Source organism: Lissotriton vulgaris, chromosome 2_1 (genome assembly GCF_964263255.1).
Source record: "Lissotriton vulgaris chromosome 2_1, aLisVul1.2, whole genome shotgun sequence".
Lineage (NCBI taxonomy): Eukaryota > Metazoa > Chordata > Amphibia > Caudata > Salamandridae > Lissotriton > Lissotriton vulgaris.
Genome location: NC_141687.1, coordinates 978049076 through 978075679, shown reverse-complemented (window position 1 = coordinate 978075679; position 26604 = coordinate 978049076). Strand labels below are relative to the sequence as shown.

Below are 26604 nucleotides of genomic sequence, written 5' to 3'. Positions count from 1 at the left end.
CAGAGCAACAAAAATGCAATACCAAGTTGGTCAATAAAGATAGTGCCTGCTCGGTATTATTCTCGGTACTTAGGGCATCCCTCGCACCAGTGTATGCATTGAAGGCACAGAGGTTCACCACGCCTAACAGGCAGGGATCTCTAAACATGGGGGGCAGTCCTCAATGGCAGAGCAAATGACTGGGCCTTTGCTGACCTGGAGAGCTTGTGGGCATTTCGACAAACCTCAAAGGAGCCCCTTGCTCTTAAAAATAGTTCAGTGACTTAAGCCTTCACTGTAGGCATCTGGTGTCGTTTGGTGTAACCTGTAGAACATGCATTCAAATGATAGTGAAAGGCTTGTCTTTTATCCTTTTAACGTCAATATACTGAGTAAAATTTGCAGAAATTAAGTTAGTTGTGTTATTAATGTTTACATTTGGTACACAAATGTTTAGATGAGGAATTTTAACAATTCCTTCAAGAAACAAGCCTGTGCAATGAACTAGGTCTTACAATTGCAAGAGTTTAATCTATTGGCATTGTAAAGGACAATTGCTTTTATTTAAGTGTTTTGAAAACCTACAAGCGGTTCGTAAACATGCACTTTGTACTTAAAGTCGCTGCTTACGAGAAGCAAGGCTGGCAGTACCTGCACCTCTTTTACTGCCACCCTTGCTTCTTGTAAGCAAGTACTATAAGTACAAAGTGCATTTACGCACCACTTGCAGGTTTTGAAAATGCATAAATAAAAGGCATTGTCATTTACAATGCCAATAGCTCAAACTCTCGCAAATGTGAGACCTATAGAATTGCAAATGCTTGTTTTAAATGTAACTTTCCAACTTAGACTAAGAATTCCCAAAATATATTTGTTTTTAACTCGACATGACATAGCGTTGTGTTTTCTGTTGGTATCCTAAATGACTGATACTTCAATTTAGTTTTGACTCTTTATGAACCTTGTGCTGATAGTATCCTGCTACATAATATATTTGTAATAAACAGGTGAACTTTAACCTCCCTCTCTCAGGAGACCTTGCTTAGAGAATAAGTGCCTTGGAAGAACACACAGTTTCTCAGTGCTGTGATGCTGTCTTATAACTAGGCTCTTGTGTGAATCGCCAAATGACATTTCCACCCATAAAAACAATGTGCTCAGGTTTACAAGTAGATGTTATCTGCAGTGGCGTAGTAGGTCAGTCATGGTGGGTCCCTACTGTGAGCACGTAAAATGAGTCCCTACCTCCAGTTTGGTATTGCAATACAGCCATAATAACTGGGATGCAGAGGACCCATCGGACCACTGAGTTGGTGCTACTGAACCTGATGCACTGTGGAGAGCGATGTCTGTGGATATCAGCATGCCAGTGTCCCAGTACTTACACTTGTTTTCCTCATAACTCTACACCCGATAAACACTGAAAGCAGACTGCTTCTCCATTGTTCAATCGTCGAGCAATTCATTCATGAAAACTGAAATAACTCTACGGCCCGCTCCATTCTACGATCATCAAAAGTTGCTTAGCTATTTGCAAATGTAGTAAAAATGAAGTAAGAAGGGGTGTTCCCGAACTCCTCTCAAAAAGTTCCCACCATACGAAAGCAAAATGAGGGAAGGAGGAGGAATGGGCCTGCCCCGGATGTAGTGCAGGTATATTAGAAGTGCTTACTCTACAGGCAATAAAAAACAAAAAAAATCTGTTTCATGTGCAGAGAAGGACACCGGGTCCCTAGGCGCCAACACACATGTTTCATTAATAGTCTCAAATTAGCCTTAAAGTCAGCTCGGAGGTGCATAGTCTGCGGCAGATGCCCCAGGGGTGCCTGAAACTTATGGTGCATATTGCCTGGCAGATGCCCCACATGCACCTAAATGTTACGGCATCAAAAGCATCTCTCGCGAGAGCGCGCATCCTCCACAAGTAATGTGGAAGTGCGGGGAGGAGGGTTGTGCATCAAGGACTGAAACTCATTATCGCAGTAGGGATCCTTTAATTGAACATGCAAGCAGAACTTGGTGTTCTATGGGGATTATTGCATTACATGCCTGACAACCTGCAGATAAGCTGCCTGACATCGGAGCGGACCATACAAACACCCACAGTGTAACACCTGCAGTGGAGCAGGAGGTACTAATACAACTGCGGCATTAAGAGGAGGTGGGGGGGGGAATAATGCTATATTTACATGTAAGCATCTATATCCTGAACCTGAACACAGAAAACAGTAACAGAGCAGGAAACCAAGAAAAAAATAGTACCCCAAAGAACAGATAAAGAACCATAGCGTAATGAGACAGTAATTAGCTCCTTCTGCGTGGGAGGAACTGAAGAGCAAAGGAGAGACAAAGAAGCAGGACTTACCACCAGCAAGCAAGGATTTATAAAGGACCCTAAAACAAACAAATCAAAAGTAAGGAGATGGCTTTAAGCCCACAAGAGAAGTATACTAAAGCATACAAGAGGTCGTATGCTTATGCTCGACCTAAAATGGGATGCAATGTTTTGCAACATTTCTGACACAGCCATGGGAAAAATGGGAAATAATGCACAGTCCATTTAGGAAAGAGTGCTGATATAATTAAATGATCTCAGTTCGCCTCCATTCTCTGGTTTTCACCTCAAAGTCATTATCTAATGTAAAATGTGTTTTGTTGCTCAGAATTATCCTTCATCTCTATTCCTATTCAATCGTAATCTAGACAGAGAACCAGTCAAACATTGTCCCCAGTTACATGTTACATATAGAAGAGACAGACATCATCACTGTATTCAGTAAATATTATTAGTCTGACAGTAAGTGAATTGGTTCCCTGAATTTTGATCCTCCAACCGAGAAAGCAGAAACATCTACATGTAGGTAATTGTTAGACCTAGCATCCTTGGCATACTTTCCTCTGTCTTTTTGCCTCTACTGCCTGTATTTTAGACTACATGCTGGACTTCATGTTTGCTGGTTTTTTAACTCTGCTCAATTTGCCACTACTGTTCAGTGCAAAAGTGCAGGTGCTCCCTGTGAGGATTATGAATATGTTTGGTTATCCATGATTGGCATATATGATTTCCTGGTAAGTTCTAGTAAAACACTGCTAGTAGAGGGACTACAGGACCGATTCTGCGATCCACATGAGTAACCCTGCAAACATATCTCAGGCTAGTCACTGCATACCTGCAAACGCAGTTTTTAACTGCAATTTGACCTGGTAAGTGCACTCAATTGCCAGGCCCAAATCTCCCCTTTCATTACATGTAATGCAATCCTAAGGTAGGCCCAAGGTAGCGTAATGGGCATGGTGCAGTGTATGTGAAAGGTAGGACATGTACTGGTGTGTTTCACATGGCCTGATATTGAAATACTGCTAAATGCGTTGTTCATTATTGTAAGAACTATCGTTCAATAGGTTATCATTGCAGCTGCTCTGTAGCATCTTACAAGTGTAACTTTCAAATGAGAAATGATAGAGATTTGGAGTTTGGGTTCCCAGAACTCAGAATTTAAACACATCTTTCTGTGAAGGTGGTTTTTAAATTGTGTGTTTGAAAATGCCACTTTTAGAAAGTGGGCATTTTCCCACTTTACCATCCTGTGCCTCTCCCTGCCTGTGGAATCCACATCTGGTTTTGACTGACAGTTGGGCTGTTTGTGCATTCATTCTAGACAGTAACACAAAGGGAGCTGAAATGTGCCCTGCATATCCTGGTTGTCCATCACCAGGCTGATGGGCCTTCATGAGCTAGAGTGGTATGAGAAGTTGTCACTGACACCTGAATAGGGCTGTGCCTGACCTCTCACAATGTTGCCCCACCCCTCCCCTCCTGTAGTGTGTTTGGTGCCTCCTGTAGTGTGTTTGGTGCCAGGACAGGGATAGGCAGGATCTGTGCACTACAAAGACTATCCTTTGAAGTATGCCTACTTCAAAGGCGAAATGGCGTATACGTATAGGGCCTGTAACCCTGTATTTTTAGAACACTTCTGAAGAGTTGGAGAAACTGTGGGAGGCGAACTGCCACTCTGCTGTTGCTGTGTTGTGCTGGCCTGCAGCTTGGGCAGTGGAAGGACTGGACTGTACTTTCGTATCCTGCTTATTATGGTTCTCCAAAGGCTTGTGCGTGCTTGTCTCCTGTTGGAAGTCTAAGGGCAATTAAAGACTTCATCTATTGCTCCCCTGGACTCTTCTGTTGGGAGTTCTGACCTGCAAAGGGGTGCCAAATCCAGTTCTGCACCATTAGAGGCGGTTTTGCTGCTTCGAGAGCTGAAAGTCCATGGATCACCCTGAAATGCCATTTTTCCCACCACAAGCTTGCCACATGGATGAAAAACAAAAGCATTGCCGCGGCTGAACAATCGACGCAAAGCCTGTTCGCGGCTGGAAGAACTGCTGCAGCCTGAGTCAAGAACACCATGTCTCTGATGTCCGAGACCACCACTCCGACTCTGACCCAGGTCCAGGCACTGCTGTGCGGCTGAAGGAATCAGCACATCACCTGCTTGTAGCCGGAAGAATCAACGCATCACCTGTTTTGCCGTTTTCGCATTGAGCCCAGTGCGTCCGGTAATTTTCCATGAATCGCACCTGTGCACCAAGTTTAAAGTGCATTGCTCCGCAGTAAAAAGCTGCGTTCTGAATTTGACGCATTTCTTCTCATCGCAGTAAGGAATTGGTGCAACACTTCTCCTGCGTGCAGCAAAAGTGACCTCCATTCCCCTGGGACTCAAGAATCAACACATTGCTTGTGTTTTGTGATGCTTCCCTCCATTACAGCTGTTTTTTCATCTCAGATTTTGACGCATCAAATGCACTTTGCACCAAAGTCAGCGCTCTTATAGACTGAATAGCTTAAACTTTTAAAAAAATATCTTTGCTTATGTATGATAGATTTTTGTCATTTTGGTCTTGTTTGGTTTAAATAAAGATTTGTTATTTTTCTAAATGGGTGCAGTGTCCATTTGTAGTGTTATAACTGTGATACTGTGTGTTTTATGTACAAATGCTTTACACATTGCCTCTTATATTAGCCTGACTTCTCGTGCCAAGCTATCAAGGGGGTGAGAAAGGGTTCTCTTGGATGTGTAATTCCCTTACCCTGGACAGAGAGCATACCACTGCCAACTTGAGACCCTCATCTCTAACACTAATCAATCAAGAGTCTTACCAAAGCCAACGGGCAGGGAGATGGTCCATGTGCAGTCCATATTGCTGGGGTAGTTTCCAGGGAATCCAGGGCTAAGGATAACTCCTTCCATCTCAGTGGTGACACCGCCACACTGTGCTGTAGAGGAAAAGACAAGACGCACTTACTAGGGATTATCGAAAGCCATTAACAATAAGTGCTTCTCTCTTTTAATGTCTCTACCATGGGGACATAGGAAATCCAACTGTCCCTGAAATGGCAAATATTTACTCACCCCACCCCCACACACACAGATACATTCTAATTCTTGTTCAACCCTTACATTATATTATAAATTTTTGATTACAATAAAAAAAATCACTCTAATTTGTTTAATTGCCAGTGACAATATGATTTGCATAGTTACAATAAGTACCAATTTCAACTGAAATGATTGTGTTTAACTTCTAATGAAAAATAACATTTTTGTGTCCTTTACAGTTTTGTCAAATCACAGTTATTAATCCCTTGATTTTACTTCCATGCTTTTGGTTTATTTTTAAGGTGGGTATCACTTTCTCCTCCAGTCGTGTTATCTAGAAATAAAAGTACTAATCCCATTAACCTACAAACGTTCCTCAGCCATTAAATGTATTCAGCAAGAGCACTTTCTAATATTTATTTTGTTTTTCTTAAAATGGAGGTCGGCAGGATTGTCAAGACCTGAGAAGGTCAATGTTTAAATTATTTTTTCAACGGGAAAATTTTGTATTGCCTGTGAAGACAAAAATACCAGGAACGCAAGTGTGTTGCCACCTCTTTAAATTCAGATTATAACGTTTTTATAAATCCATTTTTTCGAATAAATCAGCACATTTACGGCCACATGCATCATTGTGAAGTTTTGCGATTCCTTATTAGCGATTTTTAGGGAATCGCAAATAAGGGATCGCAAAATGGGATGCATGATTTTAATCGCATAATATTTGCGATTCGGTAAAAATCGCAATTTTTAGCGAATCGCAAATATTATGCAAATTCTAATTTGCGATTTCGCAATTCCCATTGATTCCTATGGGCCAAAAGGCCCATAGGATTCAATGGGAAGGCATTGACATTTTGCGAATTTCAATTAGCGATTCGCAAAATGTTAATGCATTCCATGGGTGCAGGGGGGGTACAAAGGACCCCCCCCTGCACCCCTGAAATGTATTTTAAAGTGCATGTTTCACACACACATGTCCTAAGGACATGTGTGTCTGTAACATGACAGTGTTTAAAATGCTAATTTGAGCATTTTAATACTTTTTCGCAAATTACCACGAGGTCCACCCTCGTGGTAATTTGCACCCCCTAATTGCGAATTCGCAATTTTAAAAACAATCATGTATTGCTTTTAAGGAATCGCATATTTGCGATTCCTTAAAAGCAATCGCATTTTTGGAAATCGCTAAAAATAGCGAATTTCACAAAAATGCATGATGATTCCCAAAAACTTATTTAGGAATCGCAAACGGCCGAATTTACCGATTCGCACCGTTTGCACTTCCTAAATAGGTTGATGCATGTGGCCGTTAGTCCTTACAGGAAGCACGCCAGCAACGCCACTTTGGGGGAGGGGGGGAGGGGAGAACATTTTGCTTGAAAATTCTTCCCCAAAACATTTGTTGCAGTATTTCCGCAGACAAAGTTTTATGATGGTAAACAACCTAGATAACTTTTCAAAATGTTTCATGTGAAATTATAATTTTGTGCACCACTAAATGAAACCTGATTAGAATTACATTAAGTATCCTTTATTAAGGATCTTAGACCAAAGTAAAACATTTCTTCATGACAGCTTGGGTGACAGATGGGTCATAAGGCAATTATTTTAGGGTAAAAGAATGTGTATAAGAAGATCTCGGCACACAGTGGCAAACGAAAGGCACTTTTAGTAAAGTCTGTGTTCATTAGGAGTTCACAGTTCCTACCAATGCATAATGGTGGAGGGTAATTCCAGCGACGCACAGTCCCGGGCATACAGGAAATGTGTGAATGGCCCTGTTAGGTACAGAAAAAGAATAATTACGAACACTTACGAGAGCAGTATGCCACCAGGTGTTGCCTATCAAATGTATGCGCCTGCCTAAGGGTAGACAGTAAGGCTGCACACTACTGAACAGTTAAACCATCAACGGTATTATCCTCCAAACATAGACAGGCACAGAGGAGATTCAAGAGTTTTGGTGCACCCCAGAGGTGACGTTAGGGAGGCGCATCGAGGAGAAATGTTTTAATTTTTTCTTCCTGCTTTCTTTTTTGTATGTGTGCTGCATTCTGCAGCACATATAGACAAAGGAAATCGACAGAATTGGGTGATTTTGTGCAGGAAGGTGTCCCTTCTTGCAAAAAAATCAATCAGCCCCGCAACGCAGACACCCTTGCATCATAGTGAAATTGTGCCTGCGTTGGTGCATGGCCCATTGTGCACTGGTGCAGGGGAAAAGGACAGGAATGCACGTTTCACATAGATACGGAGCATTCCTCCCTTTTAGTTTTGATGTAGGGCAGTGCAGCAAGATTCCTTGCGGAGCTTCCCTACATCAAAACCTCATAAATGCGGCCCAGAGTCTCAGGCAGAGCCAATGTGGTCTGTACGGAAAAAGTGTAGTGCTGCTGCAGAGTGAATATGAAGGACCTTGCACCACTCTCTCGGGCTGAATCTGATTTGTGATTGAAGTACCTTTGCACTGCTGCACCCCAATCTGTGGTAGTTCTGTGAATGTCAGGGAGACTTGCAAAACCGCTGTCTGTGCTGTTCGTTAGTGTGTGTGTGTGAGAGAGAGAGAGAGAGAGAGAGAGAGAGAGAGAGAGAGAGAGAGAGAGAGAGAGAGAAAGAGATCGACAGTTACTGTTGTTGGCTATATTATACCGTTTCTATTTGTGATGGAAGCTGAACGAATGATACTGACTGAACTTACTCTGCTGCTGCCTGTGATGTTCTTCTCCTGTGTGTTGGTGCAGCTTTTAGTACTGCTGCTTGTATCGTATTTGTTGTCTGAATGAGGAGTTCTTGTAGTGCTATTCTTGACCTATAGTTATATAGAAGTTTCTAACAGGCCTTAATACTATGGTAATTACTTCCCTTGAGTTTGGAAGGATCTATACCTGCAGTGTATAGCCCGGCTCACACTGGAAGGACACCACATCATTCACCAGGTACCGTTCTCCGTTCTTGAGACCGCTGCTGGGCACCGCAGGCTCCGGGCAGCTGGACAAGCCGACCGCTGGAAAAGACAAGACAGAATGGAATGAATGCAAAGCAGAGTGATTCCTACACGGGGCAGGTAGTCAGCTCCCTGGGATCTCTGGCTGAATATCTAGAGACCAAGGCGGAGGCAGAACGCCAACGAGAACGCGGGGAATGCTAGGCGCAACATCAAAGCCCAGAACAGCATCAAAGCAGGGTCTATGATTCATAGTTGGCCCCAGGCTTTGGAGGGGGATGCTTCTCGGGGGACAAGATCCACTTCTTGTTACTTTAAAGATCTCCCACCCCAGCATCCTGCCAGTCAGCACTAAACTGTAAGAAATGCCTCTCTCCGGGAGCAGCGGTGATGCTAGGAAAAATAAGTTTCTCTAATAAGATACAGGGCACAGACGGAGGAGAGGCCCAGGCATGCATACATGTAGAGGCACGAAGCAGAACCAGACGGATGTATGACATTACAACGCATGCTTTTACATCGCATGCTTTTACAGCGCGGGTTTTACAACGCATACCATTACAACGCATAGTGCTTTGGGGCGCTGGATAGTGAATAGTTTAATTTACTATTCCAACTCCAGTCCCCGTGGATAGTAGGGAAGGTGTTGGACAGTAAATTAAACCTATTCCCTATCCTAGAGCGCCCCCCAGCGCAATGTGTTGTAAAAGTTGCGTCGTAAAGGCACTGCGTGGTAAAAGTTGCGTTGTAAGTGATGTTTCCCGAACCAGACATTGTACAATACCGCTAAAGGGGAGCTAAGAGTAGCAGCTGCACCCCCCTCCTTGCGCCTTGGTACCCTGGCACCACTCTAGCTATTCCTTGAGTAAGGAGTCACAAAGGAGGCAGGAACAGAAAGTAAGGAGATCTCCAAGAAAAATGTATTTTTGGTGTACCTGCTCAAACCCACCGGCAGCAACTGAGGATGGCCAAGGGTGACAGACTGCCGTGCAAGCAGGCTGCAGCTAATCACGCTGCATTGGATGCGTGTAGCTAAAGGAGAAACACAGCACCGAGCGCATGTCTTAGACAAACATCCTTTTGTCCTAATGATTCTACAGATAAATTGCAGCCTAGATGCCCAAGGATATTTAAATATTACAGGCCACAGTGTGTAGCATATGTGCCACGAGCTTACTGGTGTAGATTCCTGAATGGTAGAGTACGTGTAGTGTAGACCTGTGCTCTAGGGGTAGTTTGAAAGAACATAAGCGTATTTGCGCCATAGAATACGGTCAGGTCTTCGGCTGCCATTTTAGGAGATGAATTCATATAATTCCATGCCTAATATTTTTAAGGTCATTCTCTATTTCTGAAGCCTAAATATATCCATGCCTAAAATGTTGCTAGTAGTACACGACTTTCACACCAGAAAATGGAAGACATAGCTCAGATGAGACGCTGGGCTGAAACTTCATAGATTCTCAGAGCACAAAGAAAGCTACAGCTGCCAAGAGGACTCGTAGAAGCCCTAATCTAAGCAGAGGGAATCGAGAGAGTGAATCAGGGAGATGTTGGCAGGAGTTTGCAAATGTAACCAAGCAACATCTTTGACTTTGTGACACATAGGTTTCAAACATTATGTTTTTTTAAACTTAAAACACCATGGAGGGCTTAATTAAAGAATTGAGTGCAGCGAATATCTAACCCTAGAACTCTCTCCAAAGAACATCTTCTAGCAAGACCCCCATGATGCTGCAGTTCTTTTTGAAAAGTTCCACATACGCAATACTTTCCTGCAAATCAACTTCAAGATTCTGAAAATGTACTATTTTTGCATATTTTTGGTGAGGGAACGCTGGTAGGAATGGGTGCAAGTCAACGGTTAGTAGGGATATATTCATATATTTAAGATATCTTGGTAGTATATGTTTATAAGTCAATTGTTTGCGGAATTTTTCTTACTTCAATCTCGGTTTTCATGTTACCCCTTTAGTAGTAGCGAAAAGTAATTAAAGCCAAACAACCCAACACAAAAAAATTCCATCAGCTTTCAGCAGCTGCCTCGATTACACACTCAATATATTATCATGTAAAAATAAGTTAATTAAAATGCCCTTTCATACCTTAACGGAAAAAAAAAGCAACCAGTCTCATTACATGTCTCTTTCCAAATGGCGGCTTCAATTTGCTGTTCCAGGCCACAGAATGTGGAAAGCATTGGTAATTACAAACAGACATTGTGAGAACCGTCTACAACTAAGGACACCAAGTAGGAAACCAGAACCAATATGCATTTAGGTTTGCAGTGTCATCTCTACAAAGGAACAGTGCACAATCCATGCATACATGGACGGGCATATAAAAACTTTTCAAGTGTACAGTCAAAAATACAATAAAAAGCATCAGCTAACACCTCAATTAAGAGGTGAGTTCCTCTGCATGAAATCCACAACTACGAAAAAGAATCATAGAAGACAATAACCCCCTACGAGTGCCTGAAAAAAAGAATAATTGACATGTCCACTTGCACATAAGTCCCTAATATGCTCAGATCAAAAAACGAATGAAGAACAAGTACAATATCAAAAGATCTTTGTAGAAAAACACATCAGTATGAAAATATTAATTACACAAATAGAAATAAGACATTTCAAACATACATAAATTATAACATAATATAAATCATTTAGCACTGAGATGGTTACATACACATAAGGGAACAGCGAAATATACACGGAGGTGAATGAACATAAAAGCCTTCAAAGAGACACACAGACACACACACACTTTTCACGGTAGCATGTAGTTAGTTATCTGATTGCCTGTGAGCACCTTAGTACGCTAGTACTAACCTAGCATCTCGACCCTTCCATCATGGGCAACTATCGTTCGATATCCCTCCTGCCATGGTTGGGCAAGCTGCTTGAGAAGCACTTCAATTCCATCCGGTCCACCATCTGGAGTCTAACAATCTACTCCAGGACTCTCGAGCAGGTTTCTGCCCGAAGCTCAGGAAGGAAGCTGCCCTCCTGGCAGTGACTGAGTGCGCTCGGAGGTATCTGGACCAAGGCGGCACAACAGCAATCATCTTGTTGGACCTTAGTGCCGCCTTCGACACTGTGGATCACAATATCCTGCTCTCGTGTCTAGGACATCTCGGAGAGACAGGGCTGGCTCTCACCTGGCTGCAATCTTTTTTGGAAAACCGGGTGTTTCAGGTCTCGGAGGGTGCTACTCAATCTAAACTATGGCCCCTCAGCTGCGGGGTCCCTCAGGGTTCTTCCCTGAGTCCCACCCTCTTTAACATTTATATGGAGCCGCTGGTGGAGAGAGTGCGCCCCTTCGGCATTGAAATTGTCACCTATGCAGCTGACACCCAACTGTTGGTTCTTTTAACCACCCTGAGGGATCATCTAGCCCCCTGGGTAGCTGCCTTGAAGCAGTAGCCGACTGGATGGCACTCTCCCATTTAAAAATTAAATGGGGACAAGACAGAACTGATGTTCCTGGGTAAGGCCCCATTACCTAGAGCAGCCATAGAATGGCCGACTTGTATGGGCACTCTACCGGAACATAAAGATCAGATCAAGAGTCTCGGAGTGTGGTTGGATAGCACCCTCTGCTTCAATCATCAGGCCACCAAGCTCTCCGCCACCTGCTTCGGCCTGATGAGGATGCTGAGGATAATTCTGCCCCTTCTCCCTTTTCAGGCCCGTAGGATCATGGTGCAGGCTCTTATCTTGTCCCACCTTGAATATGGGAACGCCCTGTATTTTGGGACCACCATCAAAAAACGTCAGGTAACCCAGAACCCCTATTGTTGAGGCTGCCTCGGAGACACTCAGGGTCAGCGGCTTTGGAAAAACTCCACTGGCTGCCAAAACAGGCCAGGATCCAATTCACGGCGATGTGCATAGCCCACAAAGCTATGTGGCACGCGGGCCCTGCTATGATCTGTTCCTTAGTGACTCCTTACCACCCCCCAGAAATCTGCATTCCAGTACTACTTTTCTGGCAGTATCACGGAAAATCAAACGAGCTAGATGGGGGGGTCGCTCTTTCTCTGGGAATGCTGCCTCCTGTTGGAACTCCCTGCCCCTCACCTTGCATAGCGAACCAGACCTACTAAAGTTTTGCAAACTTTTGAAAACCTTCCTCTTTCACTAAATTGCACTGTCTGATTGTTGTCTCCGCTCACCCGTCCTAAGCGCTACGAGGCCTCAGGGTAGAAGTGCTCTCTATAAAACTCAATTTCATTTCATTTCATTTCAGCATAACATATAACATCATAAACCACAAGAGAATGTAACATAACGTAACATAGGACTGTACATCTTGTCTCCTTACTTTTATACTCCAGGTGGAATCCAGCAGCCGATACACTGATGTCTGAGTAGAAATGCAGATATAGGTTGTTGGATGTACTGTTGAGCAACGCAGGCACTGTGGTTCCTACACAAGGATGGATCAAAGAAGATTATACTTGTTTATCCTGTCTTTGATTACAATGTCAAGGTAACGTGAAAGCACAATGTCTGATACAAATACTTTCTTTTAAAATTACTTTCTTTTCCTTTCCTTGAGTCGTGCCTTGGTCAGCAGAGACTCGGGTACAAAGATACAGGTGATTAAAAAGAAAGTATTGCATCAAAGCTGACAAATGCCACTGCTTAATTTTTTAGGTATCGCCTACCAGACAGTGCAAGCAGTTTAATGGTGAAAAGAGCTGTTGCCAGCCTACAACTGGCTTAGAGCCCTCCCATTGCTTACCATTGGTTAGCGTTACTGTCACTCTCATTTGCCTGCTTTTTAGTCATCTTCTTGTTTGGGCTTTACTTCCTTTTTTCTTGTGTTTGTCTATCCCCTGGACATGAATGCATTACTCTTTCACTGTTTTCTTTTGGAGCTCCAGTTTTTCCTTTTTGACAGCACACTCCACTAGAGTGCATGTTTTTTCCAGCCATTTCCCTCATGTGCTGCTCTTTCTGCCCTCCACCGCGAATCATGTTACTCTCTCACTTGTGTGTTTGCACCCGATGCCTCTGTGTTAGGCATTCCCTCATGTGATTTTGCCTCTGTTGCTTGTATTCTTCTCCCCCGTGCTTCACGTTCCTCTTTCTAACCCATGTTGCTTCACCTTCACTTTGTATTGCTAACCCTATCCAGGACCTCTCGTTGCTTCTGTTCCTCGCCCTGTGTTGCCTCTGTCTCTGTGTTGCTTCATTTTCCACACAAGAAAAATTCTTACGGGGTAACCCAGTATCCCTAAGAACCTGGGCAATACAGTAAAAGTTTCAACAATGGTTCTTTCGGGTATATAGACAATTGCTTTAAATCATATGCATGTCTTCAACAGTAATCAAAATATAGCTTCATTAATTATTATGCTACATTGATTCTCTTTGGAGTGCAAACCCAAACACAGGAAAAGGGTCAGCGTAATTTTAATTAAACAGTTATTTTCTCATTTTCTTCTCAGTTTCCAACTGACACCTTATGCTCAGCCGAGCGGACCGCTTTCAGAACCCCAGATTGACGAAGGCAATGGCACTTTGATGAAATCCAACATTGAGGGCGAGACGGCATGATTATGGCAGATTGACATAGACAATGGCACTTTGATGAAATACAAGATTGCGTGTGAGACGGCATGATTATGGCAGACAGCAACCTTGCCTTTCTCGAACTGTTAAATTGAAACACGCAGATGTTCATGATTGTTGAAAGTAATGTACAACGATCGTGGTAAATTATAGAAAAGCCATCCTACAAATAGAAATATCACTGATTAATGCTACAGGATATCCATAATAGATTCAAGATTGCTGAGGACACCAGCACAAAGTAGAATATTGGGATGTCTGCTCTGTGAAGACCTGGCGCAATAATCCTTTCCCAGTCCCCGTCCTGAAGAAGACCCGCTAGTGACCCATAAATAAGGTGTCCACAGGGTCGAAACGTCGACAGAACCACCTAAGGACCAACTTACCGTGTCCAACACACCACAGCTAATTGAAATAGCGTGTTGGTCTCGAGTATCAAAAAATAGGAACTGGTCTTTTTTAAAAAAAACCTTTCCCCTCACCTTCATAATTATTCATTCACTTGTATATAGACCATCACTTATATGTCACAATGTCACAATATTTCACGTTATGTGACTTTTTACACTGATTTGAATTGTTGCGCCGTATTTTGTATTTTGTGAGAAAAAAGTAAAAAATCCTTTTTATGTTCATGCATAAGGTGTCAGTTGGAAACTGAGAAGAAAATGAGAAAATAACTGTTTAATTAAAATTACTCTGACCCTTTTCCTGTGTTTGGTTTTGCACTCCAAAGAGAATCAATGTAGCATAATAATTAATGAAGCTATATTTTGATTACTGTTGAAGACATGCATATGATTTAAAGCAATTGTCTATATACCCGAAAGAACCATTGTTGAAACTTTCATTTTCCACACAAGCCTCTGTGCTGCTTCCCCACCCAAGACCTCTGTGTTCCTTTCCCCATCCCCTGCCTCAAAAAAAAGAAAAATATGCTTTGGCACGACTTTAACATGTGTAATTTACCAATCCAACTTGGATGGCCTGTACCAGTTTGTAGGCATACTAATGAGTGTTGCACGCACTTACAAAATGTGTAGGACAAATGCATCATAGGGCCTTTTTTATTTTGTATTACACTTTAGCTATGCTCCACAGTCTCGGGACACAAAAAAATTACCAAAGCCAACAAGACTTAAAGGCGTGACCTATTGGCTTTGCCAAGGGTTGTTTCATGCGCAACTGAAAGGTCAATATGCTGGATCACATTAAGAGGTGCTTTATATATATATTTTTTGAAGTAAGAAATCAGCGCCTGTGTTTTTAGCATGGTTGATTCTTACCCTTACCTGAGAAACTTCCTATTAGGCTCATTGTGTTGTCAGCTCCATCAAAAACTTCAAGTGAATCCCAGTTTTGCTCGGTAACAAAACTAACAACCTGAATCTAAGGAGAGAAAGGAAATATCAGATAGAATCCATGGATGGAAGGAGCAACAGTCATAGTTACAGTTGGAAAAAATGTGAACACTACCTTTGGTAACAACCCAAAATTGGGAACCTAAGTTCCAAATTACATAGCATTAATACATTATTACATAAATAAATTAGTCACATTCCAGTCCTTTGCATATAAGTGTTTCTTTTCCATTAGAGACAGGTGCAAATCAGTCTTGGCCCACCCCCAAATGTCAGTCAAGTTGAACTACTAGATCATGTTCTCTCTGAATGGGAAAACAAACAACCAAAGACCACTCTCTAGTGGAGCAGGACCCATGCTGAGGTGCACATGATTGGCTCCTGTCTGTAGCGGCACATTGAGTAAAAAATGCAGTAGGCTGAATTTCATTCCAACGTAATTACCAATGGCTGAGACTAACGCATGCATTCATTTTTCTTAAGGTCTTCCTAGAAGGTAGCTTGCTTGGATGGTCTCCAGCCACAAAATCGTGCCTCATACACTGTGTACTAATACAAAAGCTAGGGTTTCTCATCAGGCCAGAATAAGCATATCCTGCCCTACCTAATGTTCCTAGCTGGCCCTTTTCACCTAACTCCACTGCTGCTAAGTAGTGATGCTAAATAATTCCGTACATAGGTGCATTCGAATGAGATCACTTCTGGTGAGAACTGAACTGTATTGATAGAGCAAGACATTGGGTTCAGCAACACAATATGAGGTCTAATAAGGTACTGAGACAGAACTGATTATGAGTGGCATATGAGAGCCATGTAGGGAAGAAATTAGGTGAAGATCTGCATGGGGTCTGCTGATTTGGATCATAAAAAGGGCGAATTTCAATAATGAGGGGCATAAGCAGATGTAGAAGTTGGATTCAGGTGTGAAACAAGGAGTTATTGCGAGTCACAAATGAGATGCCAGACTGAATTTAGGGGATTTCTTTCAAGCATAGACTTCCCTCCTTTTGAAGCTATCAGAAATAAAAAAATGACTTAGTGACAGATATGAGAAATTCTCCAATGTGAAAAATGCATATATACCTTCTTGATATCTCAGAAGTACATAAGTACATTAAATAAGTACCATGCAGAAAATGCAGATTACAAGGCAATACCTCTTTTATGTTTAACAAGCCTAGCAAAGAGACTCTTGAACTCAGATAGCTCCCTTTCGAGCAACTGTAAGATCTGCTGACACATTTAAATGCTATCAGCATGTCTCAATCAAATGCCTTCTAAACCATTCCATTAGAGTGCAGGGATTGGATTTGATGGACTTTAATGGAGTAATCAAATGCCACCTGGCTTGCAAAAGTGTGCACTCTTCCAACAGCAGACTTTTTGCAAATACCTGTATTCCGGCACCCTCAGGGACTGTAATCTTCCACACACAGTTCAGGCTGTTCAAGTAGGGCTCTGGAAAGCCAGGAGAGAGGATAGTCCCTTTGCGCTCTGTCAGATTCCCTCCACAAGGCACTGAAACGGCAAAGAAAAGAATATCATTTCATCAAAAGGCCTCAAAACAGGAAACTTGGATACAGAACTGGACAATTGATCCAGATAAACCCCATGCTTCAAAATGTGCTACAAGCCAACACTGGTTAAAACAAACTGTGCAAGGGAACATGAGGAACACCAATTAGCAACATGATATATACCACCAGTCTCAATCATCAGAAGTTGATCCCCTCTTTCTGTTCCCCAACACATTGTTAACCAGATATGCCTACAAGGTTTATCACACAGGGATATTAGCACCCCATAAGTGACAAGCATAAAAGTTTACAATGTAGATTAAGAGTTATTATATATCACACACATCCCCTCTGACTCCTTCCTAATGCTCCCCAACCCGCCCCTTACCAGCCGTATCCACAAAGTAACCTCACAAAAGATATGTCCAATAGCTGTCAACAAACTGTAAGTGACCTCTTACAATCACCCTTCGTTGATCCATGCCCTGTTTTCCATAACACACAATTTAGCACCAAAAATGACAAAGATCACCATACGTTAGAACGAGGAATCCTACAGGAAACTGAAAAGTACAGCACCCTTGTATACTGGGAACACCACACTTGAGTTTCAGGAATGCCACAAGTGGATACACAGGAGCATCACAAGTGAACACAAAGAACAACTACGTAAAATTAAGGAACACCACAAGGAAACAAAAAGAAAAACAAAACTGAATCTAAGCAATGCCACAGTGAATATGTGAAACTTCATAAAATATTCTGAAACATGACACACTTGCTTACGAGGAATGCTGGCATTGGATATGAGGGACACAACATGTGTGACTGCGAGCACCAGAAGTGACTAGAAGGACTGCAACAAGTGAATAAGAAAGCTAGCAGTGAATATGGGAAACACCAGGGGCCTCATTTATTACGCCGTCACTTTTACGCCGCCGGTGCGTCACTTTTTGTGACGCACCAGCAGCGTAAAAAATGTGGCTTGTTGCACCATATTTACAAAGTGACGCATCTAGGTAGATGCGTCACTTTGTAAACCCCTGTGCTACATTATACCTACGCCAGGTATAATGTATGCAGGGTGGGGGGGCGTTCTGACGCAAGACAGGGTTGTAGAAGTGACGCAGTGAAATCTATGAGATTTCACTGCGCCACTGCTAGGACACAAATGCGTCGATTTCTTACGCCTGCCTCACAGCGCCATGTGAAAGGACACATTGCTGGAGTTGCGTCACTTTTGTGACACACTCCAGCAATGCATCACTTTTGCGCCATACAGATACGTCAGAAATACTGACGTATCTGTAACTCCTTGCGCCATGATGCGTCATACTGTAAATATGACGCATCATTGGTGTCGCAAGGAGGGCGCAGTGAAAAGTGACGAATCGCTGTTTTCACGCAGCGATGCGTCACTTTTCATAAATGAGGCCTCATGAGCGAGTATGAGAAACACATGTTGCGATATGAAACACCACATATGAATTTGAAGAATGTCACAAGCGAATACGAGGATCAACGTAAGTGAATATGAAGAACCTAAACACCTATTAGGTACAGCCTACTGAACACAAAGAACCCCATAAAAGACTATGAAAGCTGTCTCAGGTTAATATGAAAAATGCCATGATTGAATATGAGGAAAGCCACAAGTGACTATGAGGCACATCGCAAGTTAATAAGAGAAACACCAGAGCTGAATATGAAAAACACCACAACCGAACATGAAACACACTACTTGTCAATATTAGAAACACCATAATCATATATGAAGAACCTCGCAGGAGAATTTAAAAATGGCACAGAGGAATGTGAAAAATGTCTCACCTAAATATGAGGAACACCACAAGTGAATATGAGGTGGGCCATGAATGAATATGAGAAACAGTGCAAGTGAACACGAAGAAACAAGGAGAAAGTACGAAAACACAAGGGAATGTGAAACATGCCTCAAGTAAACATGACGAACGCCACGAGTGACTATGGGGAATATGATAAGTTATGTATCAGAAACACGGGTGGTATCAAACAGGGGGAATAGAGGTGGACGATTTTTGAGTGGGGTCCAATGTACTCGTCCTGAGCAGCAGCAACCAATAGTGTTGTACAGAGTTCCCCAGGGGGAGCCAAAAGAATTAGCTCAGCCTCTCTTCTCTCTCACTCAATAAAAAAGTGGGGGTTTAGTGCATGGTGTAGACCCTCTTCAGAATGTAAGGATACCTCACACAGGCTCACGGCAGGACCACAACTGTTGTCCCAGCCGATGACCGTCCAGCGTCATCATTGGTATCCTGCTCCTACGACAGGCTGGCGGTGCAATGCCCGTCGGGCAGCAAGTGAAGCTGCACTTTAGCGGAGATCTTCTATTCCGAGCCAACGGGTGTGTGGGTGTGAGGGGCCTATAAAAGGTGCAATAGTGAGCGTGGTGGTGTGTCTTAAAAAAAGTCAGTAGAGTCCTAAATAGAGAAGATTTTATTGGTCAGGCTCACTGCTTTATTAAAAAGGTGAAGGGGTATTAAGGAGTGGTGAACAATGAGACCAAACCTTTATTCAACCCTTGTTGTGAAAACGGTCAACATGTTTCACGCCCTAAGGGCGATTCATCAGGACCTTGTGCTCATATAATTGCTAGCATCCCCCGGATAGGGAGGACACTGGTATACGACCTGTATAGTGTCGTTCTCAAATGATTCCTTATGAGGGACCTCCTGAAAAAATGAAGAGAAATAAGCAGACAAACATTGATGTCAAAAGTAAATATGGACAGGAGTACATCATATTTGTGCCTATATCCAGGGTGTCAGAGGATACGTGCCCAGTGGCTAACGTAGTGTTAAGGTGGTGACAGGGTCAGGTGGTGCTGTGAGTGAGAATTGTTTAAAAATGTATAGAAATATATATACACACAGTGCGCCAGGGTGAGTCGCTCTGCATAGTGCTGCCATGCTGGAACGCTATAGCATGCATCTAAGTGGAGGCGTCGTATTCTCGCCTGTGCAATTGTACAGGGAAGTGGTGGCACATCCTCATTTAGTCGAGCGGTGGGTGGCGCCAATAATAGAATATTACACACGCATTTGTAGGCCAAAAATTGAGCCGCAAACGCTGAAAAAAGCCGCACAGTTAAAAACCATTAGAGGTGATTTGACACTCTGTAACAAGGTAAGTTCAACGCTGGCGGTAAGATCGTGTATCCCAGCGAGGAAAAAGTTAAACGAGTCAACATGCCATGCTAAACGTGTGCGTTTAAGAAAACGCCAGTCTACAAGTCACTGTGCCACTTACCCGTTGGGATTCCTCTTTAAAGCCTCACGAGCTGTCCAAGTGGGGCCAGCAGCGATTGAGGAATTCCTATGAGGGAAGTAGCTTATTTAGCGGGATCGTTGGGAAAAATATCCAGCTGATAACCCAATAGCGTGAATGGGCTTGCTGCGTGTGTGAGCAAGGTGCAGGCAGTCTATCAGGGCTCAGATCCACACCTTACCTCAAATGTCGCCGGTGGCAGGCTTCTCTACACCTACCCCTCCCACAGGAACTCCGGTGACTGGACAGCCGGCGCAGTAGTGCAGCAATGTCCGGTGTAAATAAGGGAGAGCAAAGCGCGCGTAGGGGGTGTGTCACTCCAGTTGCTGGGTTACGGCGCGCGGGTGTAGAAACCAAGGAGGGGTTAGCTGAGGATAGCGCGGACCGAGTCAGAGTAGACCGGGGCCATCTTGGAATGGGTCTGGAAGTCTCGCAGAGCATGTTTGGGGCATTTGCAAATGGACAACTGGTCCAGATTAATAATAACTCTCTAGCGAGTTTCGCCCTGGCATGCGCGAGTATGAAGCAACGAGGGGATGGCTGGAGATAATGCTGAGGCCATCTTTAGAAAGTGTTTAAAAATCTACTGGGGCGTGTTTTAAGGCGCTTGGGCATGGATAACTAGTCCAAATAAATAGTGACTACCTGGCGAGTATCGCCCTGGCAAACGCGACTCAAGAGCAGGGGGTGAGCAAAGGATGAGCTGGTGATAGCACAGCCCAAGCCGTACAAAACGGAGGCCATCAATGGATGGGTGTGGAAGTCTAGCACGGCATGTTGAGACACTAGCAAATGGACAACTGGTCCAGATTGGTCACTATCTGGCGAGTGTCGCCCAGGGCACCCCATCATTCAGCCCCAAATCGTCGCTCTGAAGCCGGTGTATCCATCTCTGTTCATATCTGAACAGGGCTTGTTGGTTCAGGTTCGGTAAAGACTCAATGACAGTCCATCGAATGTTCTCTGGAGAGTGATTATTGTCCTTGCAGTGTTCGTACAGCTTTGTGTGTGTTTTGTGACATCGGATGTTGCTATTGTGCTCCATTATTCGTTGCTTAACAGGACGCATTGTCATCCCGATGTACAATGAATCGCAGGGGCAGATCAAAACATAAATGCATTTGGAGCTGTTGCAGTTGGTATGTCTGCTCATTGTCCAAGTGAAGTTCTTATTCAGTACAAAGGTCTTACCCTGGATGGTCTGGGGGCAGACAACACAGGAACCACAGCGATAGTGTCCAGTAACTGGGGGGAGGTCCCAGAGCGTATTAACAGATTGAGTGCTGGTCTTCTTTGGACGGGTATGGATAAGGGTGTCCTTGAGGTTAGCCGTCCTTTTAAAAGCAAATCGGGGGTGCGGTAACTCCATACCTGCGGAGTTGAGAATGCCCCAGTGGGTACTGACAGTTTTTTTGAAGAATGAGGAGTTTCTTGTAAATGAAGTGACACAAGTGATCTTGTCATCTGGCTCCTTGGGGTGTGTCTCAAGTAGGGCCTCTCTGTTGTTGTTGAGGGCTCGTTTGGTAGAGTTTTTCAGAAGACGTGTGGGGTAACCCCGGTCGAGGAGTTTGGTTTGCAGGGCTTGTGCTTGTCGTTTGTAGTCAGCGATTGAACTACAGTTTCTCCGGAGACGGAGAAATTGTCCGAAGGGGAGATTATCCCTCAGGGATTTCGTGTGGTGACTGGAGTAAGGCAAAAGGCTGTTCCTGTCAGTCTCCTTCGTATAGAGACTGGTGCTGATTGTAGTTGGCTCCAGGATTATGCTGAGGTCCAAATAGGGTATGGATTTATCGGAGATGGTGCCCGTGAACTTAAGAAAGGGGTCTTGTTGATTTATCCATGTGCAGAAGGCCTCACATGTCGTCCGATCCCCCTTCCAGAACACCAGGATGTCGTCGATGTACCGACGCCAACACGTGAGATTTTCACGGAATGGGTTGTATTCAGGGGGGTAGATGCATTTTTTCTCAAACGATGCCATGTAGAGGCATGCCAGGCTCGGCGCGAAGGTCGAGCCCATCGATGTCCCGCGGATCTGGTGGTACAGATTGGACTCGTATTTGAAAAAGTTTTCAGTCAATGCAATATGTGCCAACTCCATTATGAATGAAACCGGGGTAGGGGACAACCACTCCTCTTGTCGTAGGAGGGCGTCCACAACTTCCAGTGTTGCCTGTTGGGGTATATTCGTGTACAACGCTTCCACGTCGAGAGTCAAGAGAAGATCAATGTCCTCCCTGCCGTCCATGTCGTCGATAAGCCGAAGCACATCTCTCGTGTCCTGCAGATAGGACGGGATGGATTTGACCAGAGGTTGTAGGAAGGCATCGCAGAACTGAGAGAGGGGTTCTAAAATTGAACCGATGCCAGACACAATTGGTCTACCTGGAACTGGGGTGGTACCCTTATGTATTTTAGGCAGGGTGTAAAAGTATGGTATGACCGGGTCGGTGGTCACCAGAAATTCTGCCTCTTTTTTACTTAACCATTCGTTGGTCTCTGCTTCGATGACCAGAGACATCACGGTGGTGGTCAGTCGGTTGGTTGGATCCTCTGTCAATAATCTGTAATGGGTCGTATTTGCTAGTTGGCGTCTACACTCCTGAGCATAGTCGTCATAGTTTTGTATGACAGTGGCTCCCCCCTTGTCAGCTTGTTTGATGACAATTGAAGTGTCCTTGCCGAGGGAGGAAGCTGCCTGTCTTTCAACATTGGAAAGGTTGTTGAATGGTTTGATTGAGGGTTTGTTCTTCATGGTTTGCAGAACTGCTCTTTCAAAAGTCAGGACCTCTGGTGGAACCATCCCATCAGTGGGGGTGAAGGAGGAAGGCTTCCTGAGACCCGTGTCCTCACAGGGTAAGTCAGGCCGATTGTTGAAGAAAGCCCGGAGGCGTATCTTTCTAAAGAACTGCTTCAGCTCGATCATTTCCTGTACGACCCATTACAGATTATTGACAGAGGATCCAACCAACCGACTGACCACCACCGTGATGTCTCTGGTCATAGAAGCAGAGACCAACGAATGGTTAAGTAAAAAAGAGGCAGAATTTCTGGTGACCACCGACCCGGTCATACCATACTTTTACACCCTGCCTAAAATACATAAGGGTACCACCCCAGTTCCAGGTAGACCAATTGTGTCTGGCATCGGTTCAATTTTAGAACCCCTCTCTCAGTTCTGCGATGCCTTCCTACAACCTCTGGTCAAATCCATCCCGTCCTATCTGCAGGACACGAGAGATGTGCTTCGGCTTATCGACGACATGGACGGCAGGGAGGACATTGATCTTCTCTTGACTCTCGACGTGGAAGCGTTGTACACGAATATACCCCAACAGGCAACACTGGAAGTTGTGGACGCCCTCCTACGACAAGAGGAGTGGTTGTCCCCTACCCCGGTTTCATTCATAATGGAGTTGGCACATATTGCATTGACTGAAAACTTTTTCAAATACGAGTCCAATCTGTACCACCAGATCCGCGGGACATCGATGGGCTCGACCTTCGCGCCGAGCCTGGCATGCCTCTACATGGCATCGTTTGAGAAAAAATGCATCTACCCCCCTGAATACAACCCATTCCGGGAAAATCTCACGTGTTGGCGTCGGTACATCGACGACATCCTGGTGTTCTGGAAGGGGGATCGGACGACATGTGAGGCCTTCTGCACATGGATAAATCAACAAGACCCCTTTCTTAAGTTCACGGGCACCATCTCCGATAAATCCATACCCTATTTGGACCTCAGCATAATCCTGGAGCCAACTACAATCAGCACCAGTCTCTATACGAAGGAGACTGACAGGAACAGCCTTTTGCCTTACTCCAGTCACCACACGAAATCCCTGAGGGATAATCTCCCCTTCGGACAATTTCTCCGTCTCCGGAGAAACTGTAGTTCAATCGCTGACTACAAACGACAAGCACAAGCCCTGCAAACCAAACTCCTCGACCGGGGTTGCCCCACACGTCTTCTGAAAAACTCTACCAAACGAGCCCTCAACAACAACAGAGAGGCCCTACTTGAGACACACCCCAAGGAGCCAGATGACAAGATCACTTGTGTCACTTCATTTACAAGAAACTCCTCATTCTTCAAAAAAACTGTCAGTACCCACTGGGGCATTCTCAACTCCGCAGGTATGGAGTTACCGCACCCCCGATTTGCTTTTAAAAGGACGGCTAACCTCAAGGACACCCTTATCCATACCCGTCCAAAGAAGACCAGCACTCAATCTGTTAATACGCTCTGGGACCTCCCCCCAGTTACTGGACACTATCGCTGTGGTTCCTGTGTTGTCTGCCCCCAGACCATCCAGGGTAAGACCGTTGTACTGAATAAGAACTTCACTTGGACAATGAGCAGACATACCAACTGCAACAGCTCCAAATGCATTTATGTTTTGATCTGCCCCTGCGATTCATTGTACATCGGGATGACAATGCGTCCTGTTAAGCAACGAATAATGGAGCACAATAGCAACATCCGATGTCACAAAACACACACAAAGCTGTACGAACACTGCAAGGACAATAATCACTCTCCAGAGAACATTCGATGGACTGTCATTGAGTCTTTACCGAACCTGAACCAACAAGCCCTGTTCAGATATGAACAGAGATGGATACACCGGCTTCAGAGCGACGATTTGGGGCTGAATGATGGGGTGCCCTGGGCGACACTCGCCAGATAGTGACCAATCTGGACCAGTTGTCCATTTGCTAGTGTCTCAACATGCCGTGCTAGACTTCCACACCCATCCATTGATGGCCTCCGTTTTGTACGGCTTGGGCTGTGCTATCACCAGCTCATCCTTTGCTCACCCCCTGCTCTTGAGTCGCGTTTGCCAGGGCGATACTCGCCAGGTAGTCACTATTTGTTTGGACTAGTTATCCATGCCCAAGCGCCTTAAAACACGCCCCAGTAGATTTTTAAACACTTTCTAAAGATGGCCTCAGCATTATCTCCAGCCATCCCCTTGTTGCTTCATACTCGCGCATGCCAGGGCGAAACTCGCTAGAGAGTTATTATTAATCTGGACCAGTTGTCCATTTGCAAATGCCCCAAACATGCTCTGCGAGACTCCCAGACCCATTCCAAGATGGCCCCGGTCTACTCTGACTCGGTCCGCGCTATCCTCAGCTAACCCCTCCTTGGTTTCTACACCCGCGCGCCGTAACCCAGCAACTGGAGTGACACACCCCCTACGCGCGCTTTGCTCTCCCTTATTTACACCGGACATTGCTGCACTACTGCGCCGGCTGTCCAGTCACCGGAGTTCCTGTGGGAGGGGTAGGTGTAGAGAAGCCTGCCACCGGCGACATTTGAGGTAAGGTGTGGATCTGAGCCCTGATAGACTGCCTGCACCTTGCTCACACACGCAGCAAGCCCATTCACGCTATTGGGTTATCAGCTGGATATTTTTCCCAACGATCCCGCTAAATAAGCTACTTCCCTCATAGGAATTCCTCAATCGCTGCTGGCCCCACTTGGACAGCTCGTGAGGCTTTAAAGAGGAATCCCAACGGGTAAGTGGCACAGTGACTTGTAGACTGGCGTTTTCTTAAACGCACACGTTTAGCATGGCATGTTGACTCGTTTAACTTTTTCCTCGCTGGGATACACGATCTTACCGCCAGCGTTGAACTTACCTTGTTACAGAGTGTCAAATCACCTCTAATGGTTTTTAACTGTGCGGCTTTTTTCAGCGTTTGCGGCTCAATTTTTGGCCTACAAATGCGTGTGTAATATTCTATTATTGGCGCCACCCACCGCTCGACTAAATGAGGATGTGCCACCACTTCCCTGTACAATTGCACAGGCGAGAATACGACGCCTCCACTTAGATGCATGCTATAGCGTTCCAGCATGGCAGCACTATGCAGAGCGACTCACCCTGGCGCACTGTGTGTATATATATTTCTATACATTTTTAAACAATTCTCACTCACAGCACCACCTGACCCTGTCACCACCTTAACACTACGTTAGCCACTGGGCACGTATCCTCTGACACCCTGGATATAGGCACAAATATGATGTACTCCTGTCCATATTTACTTTTGACATCAATGTTTGTCTGCTTATTTCTCTTCATTTTTTCAGGAGGTCCCTCATAAGGAATCATTTGAGAACGACACTATACAGGTCGTATACCAGTGTCCTCCCTATCCGGGGGATGCTAGCAATTATATGAGCACAAGGTCCTGATGAATCGCCCTTAGGGCGTGAAACATGTTGACCGTTTTCACAACAAGGGTTGAATAAAGGTTTGGTCTCATTGTTCACCACTCCTTAATACCCCTTCACCTTTTTAATAAAGCAGTGAGCCTGACCAATAAAATCTTCTCTATTTAGGACTCTACTGACTTTTTTTTAAGACACACCACCACGCTCACTATTGCACCTTTTATAGGCCCCTCACACCCACACACCCGTTGGCTCGGAATAGAAGATCTCCGCTAAAGTGCAGCTTCACTTGCTGCCCGACGGGCATTGCACCGCCAGCCTGTCGTAGGAGCAGGATACCAATG

General features: G+C 44.5%; 1 protein-coding gene across 1 annotated transcript in view; it reads right to left on the bottom strand.

Moving 5' to 3' along the window:
• CSMD2 (CUB and Sushi multiple domains 2) overlaps positions 1-26604 on the bottom strand; it is a 1651801-nt gene that overhangs the window by 200890 nt on the left and 1424307 nt on the right. The window contains exons 35-40 of the mRNA XM_086956548.1: positions 16641-16765; positions 15179-15275; positions 12631-12735; positions 8243-8361; positions 7066-7135; positions 5135-5251 (exon numbers count right to left, since the gene is read on the bottom strand). Of these exons, the coding sequence (XP_086812674.1) occupies positions 5135-5251; positions 7066-7135; positions 8243-8361; positions 12631-12735; positions 15179-15275; positions 16641-16765 (633 nt within the window). The remainder of the gene's footprint in view (positions 1-5134; positions 5252-7065; positions 7136-8242; positions 8362-12630; positions 12736-15178; positions 15276-16640; positions 16766-26604) is intronic.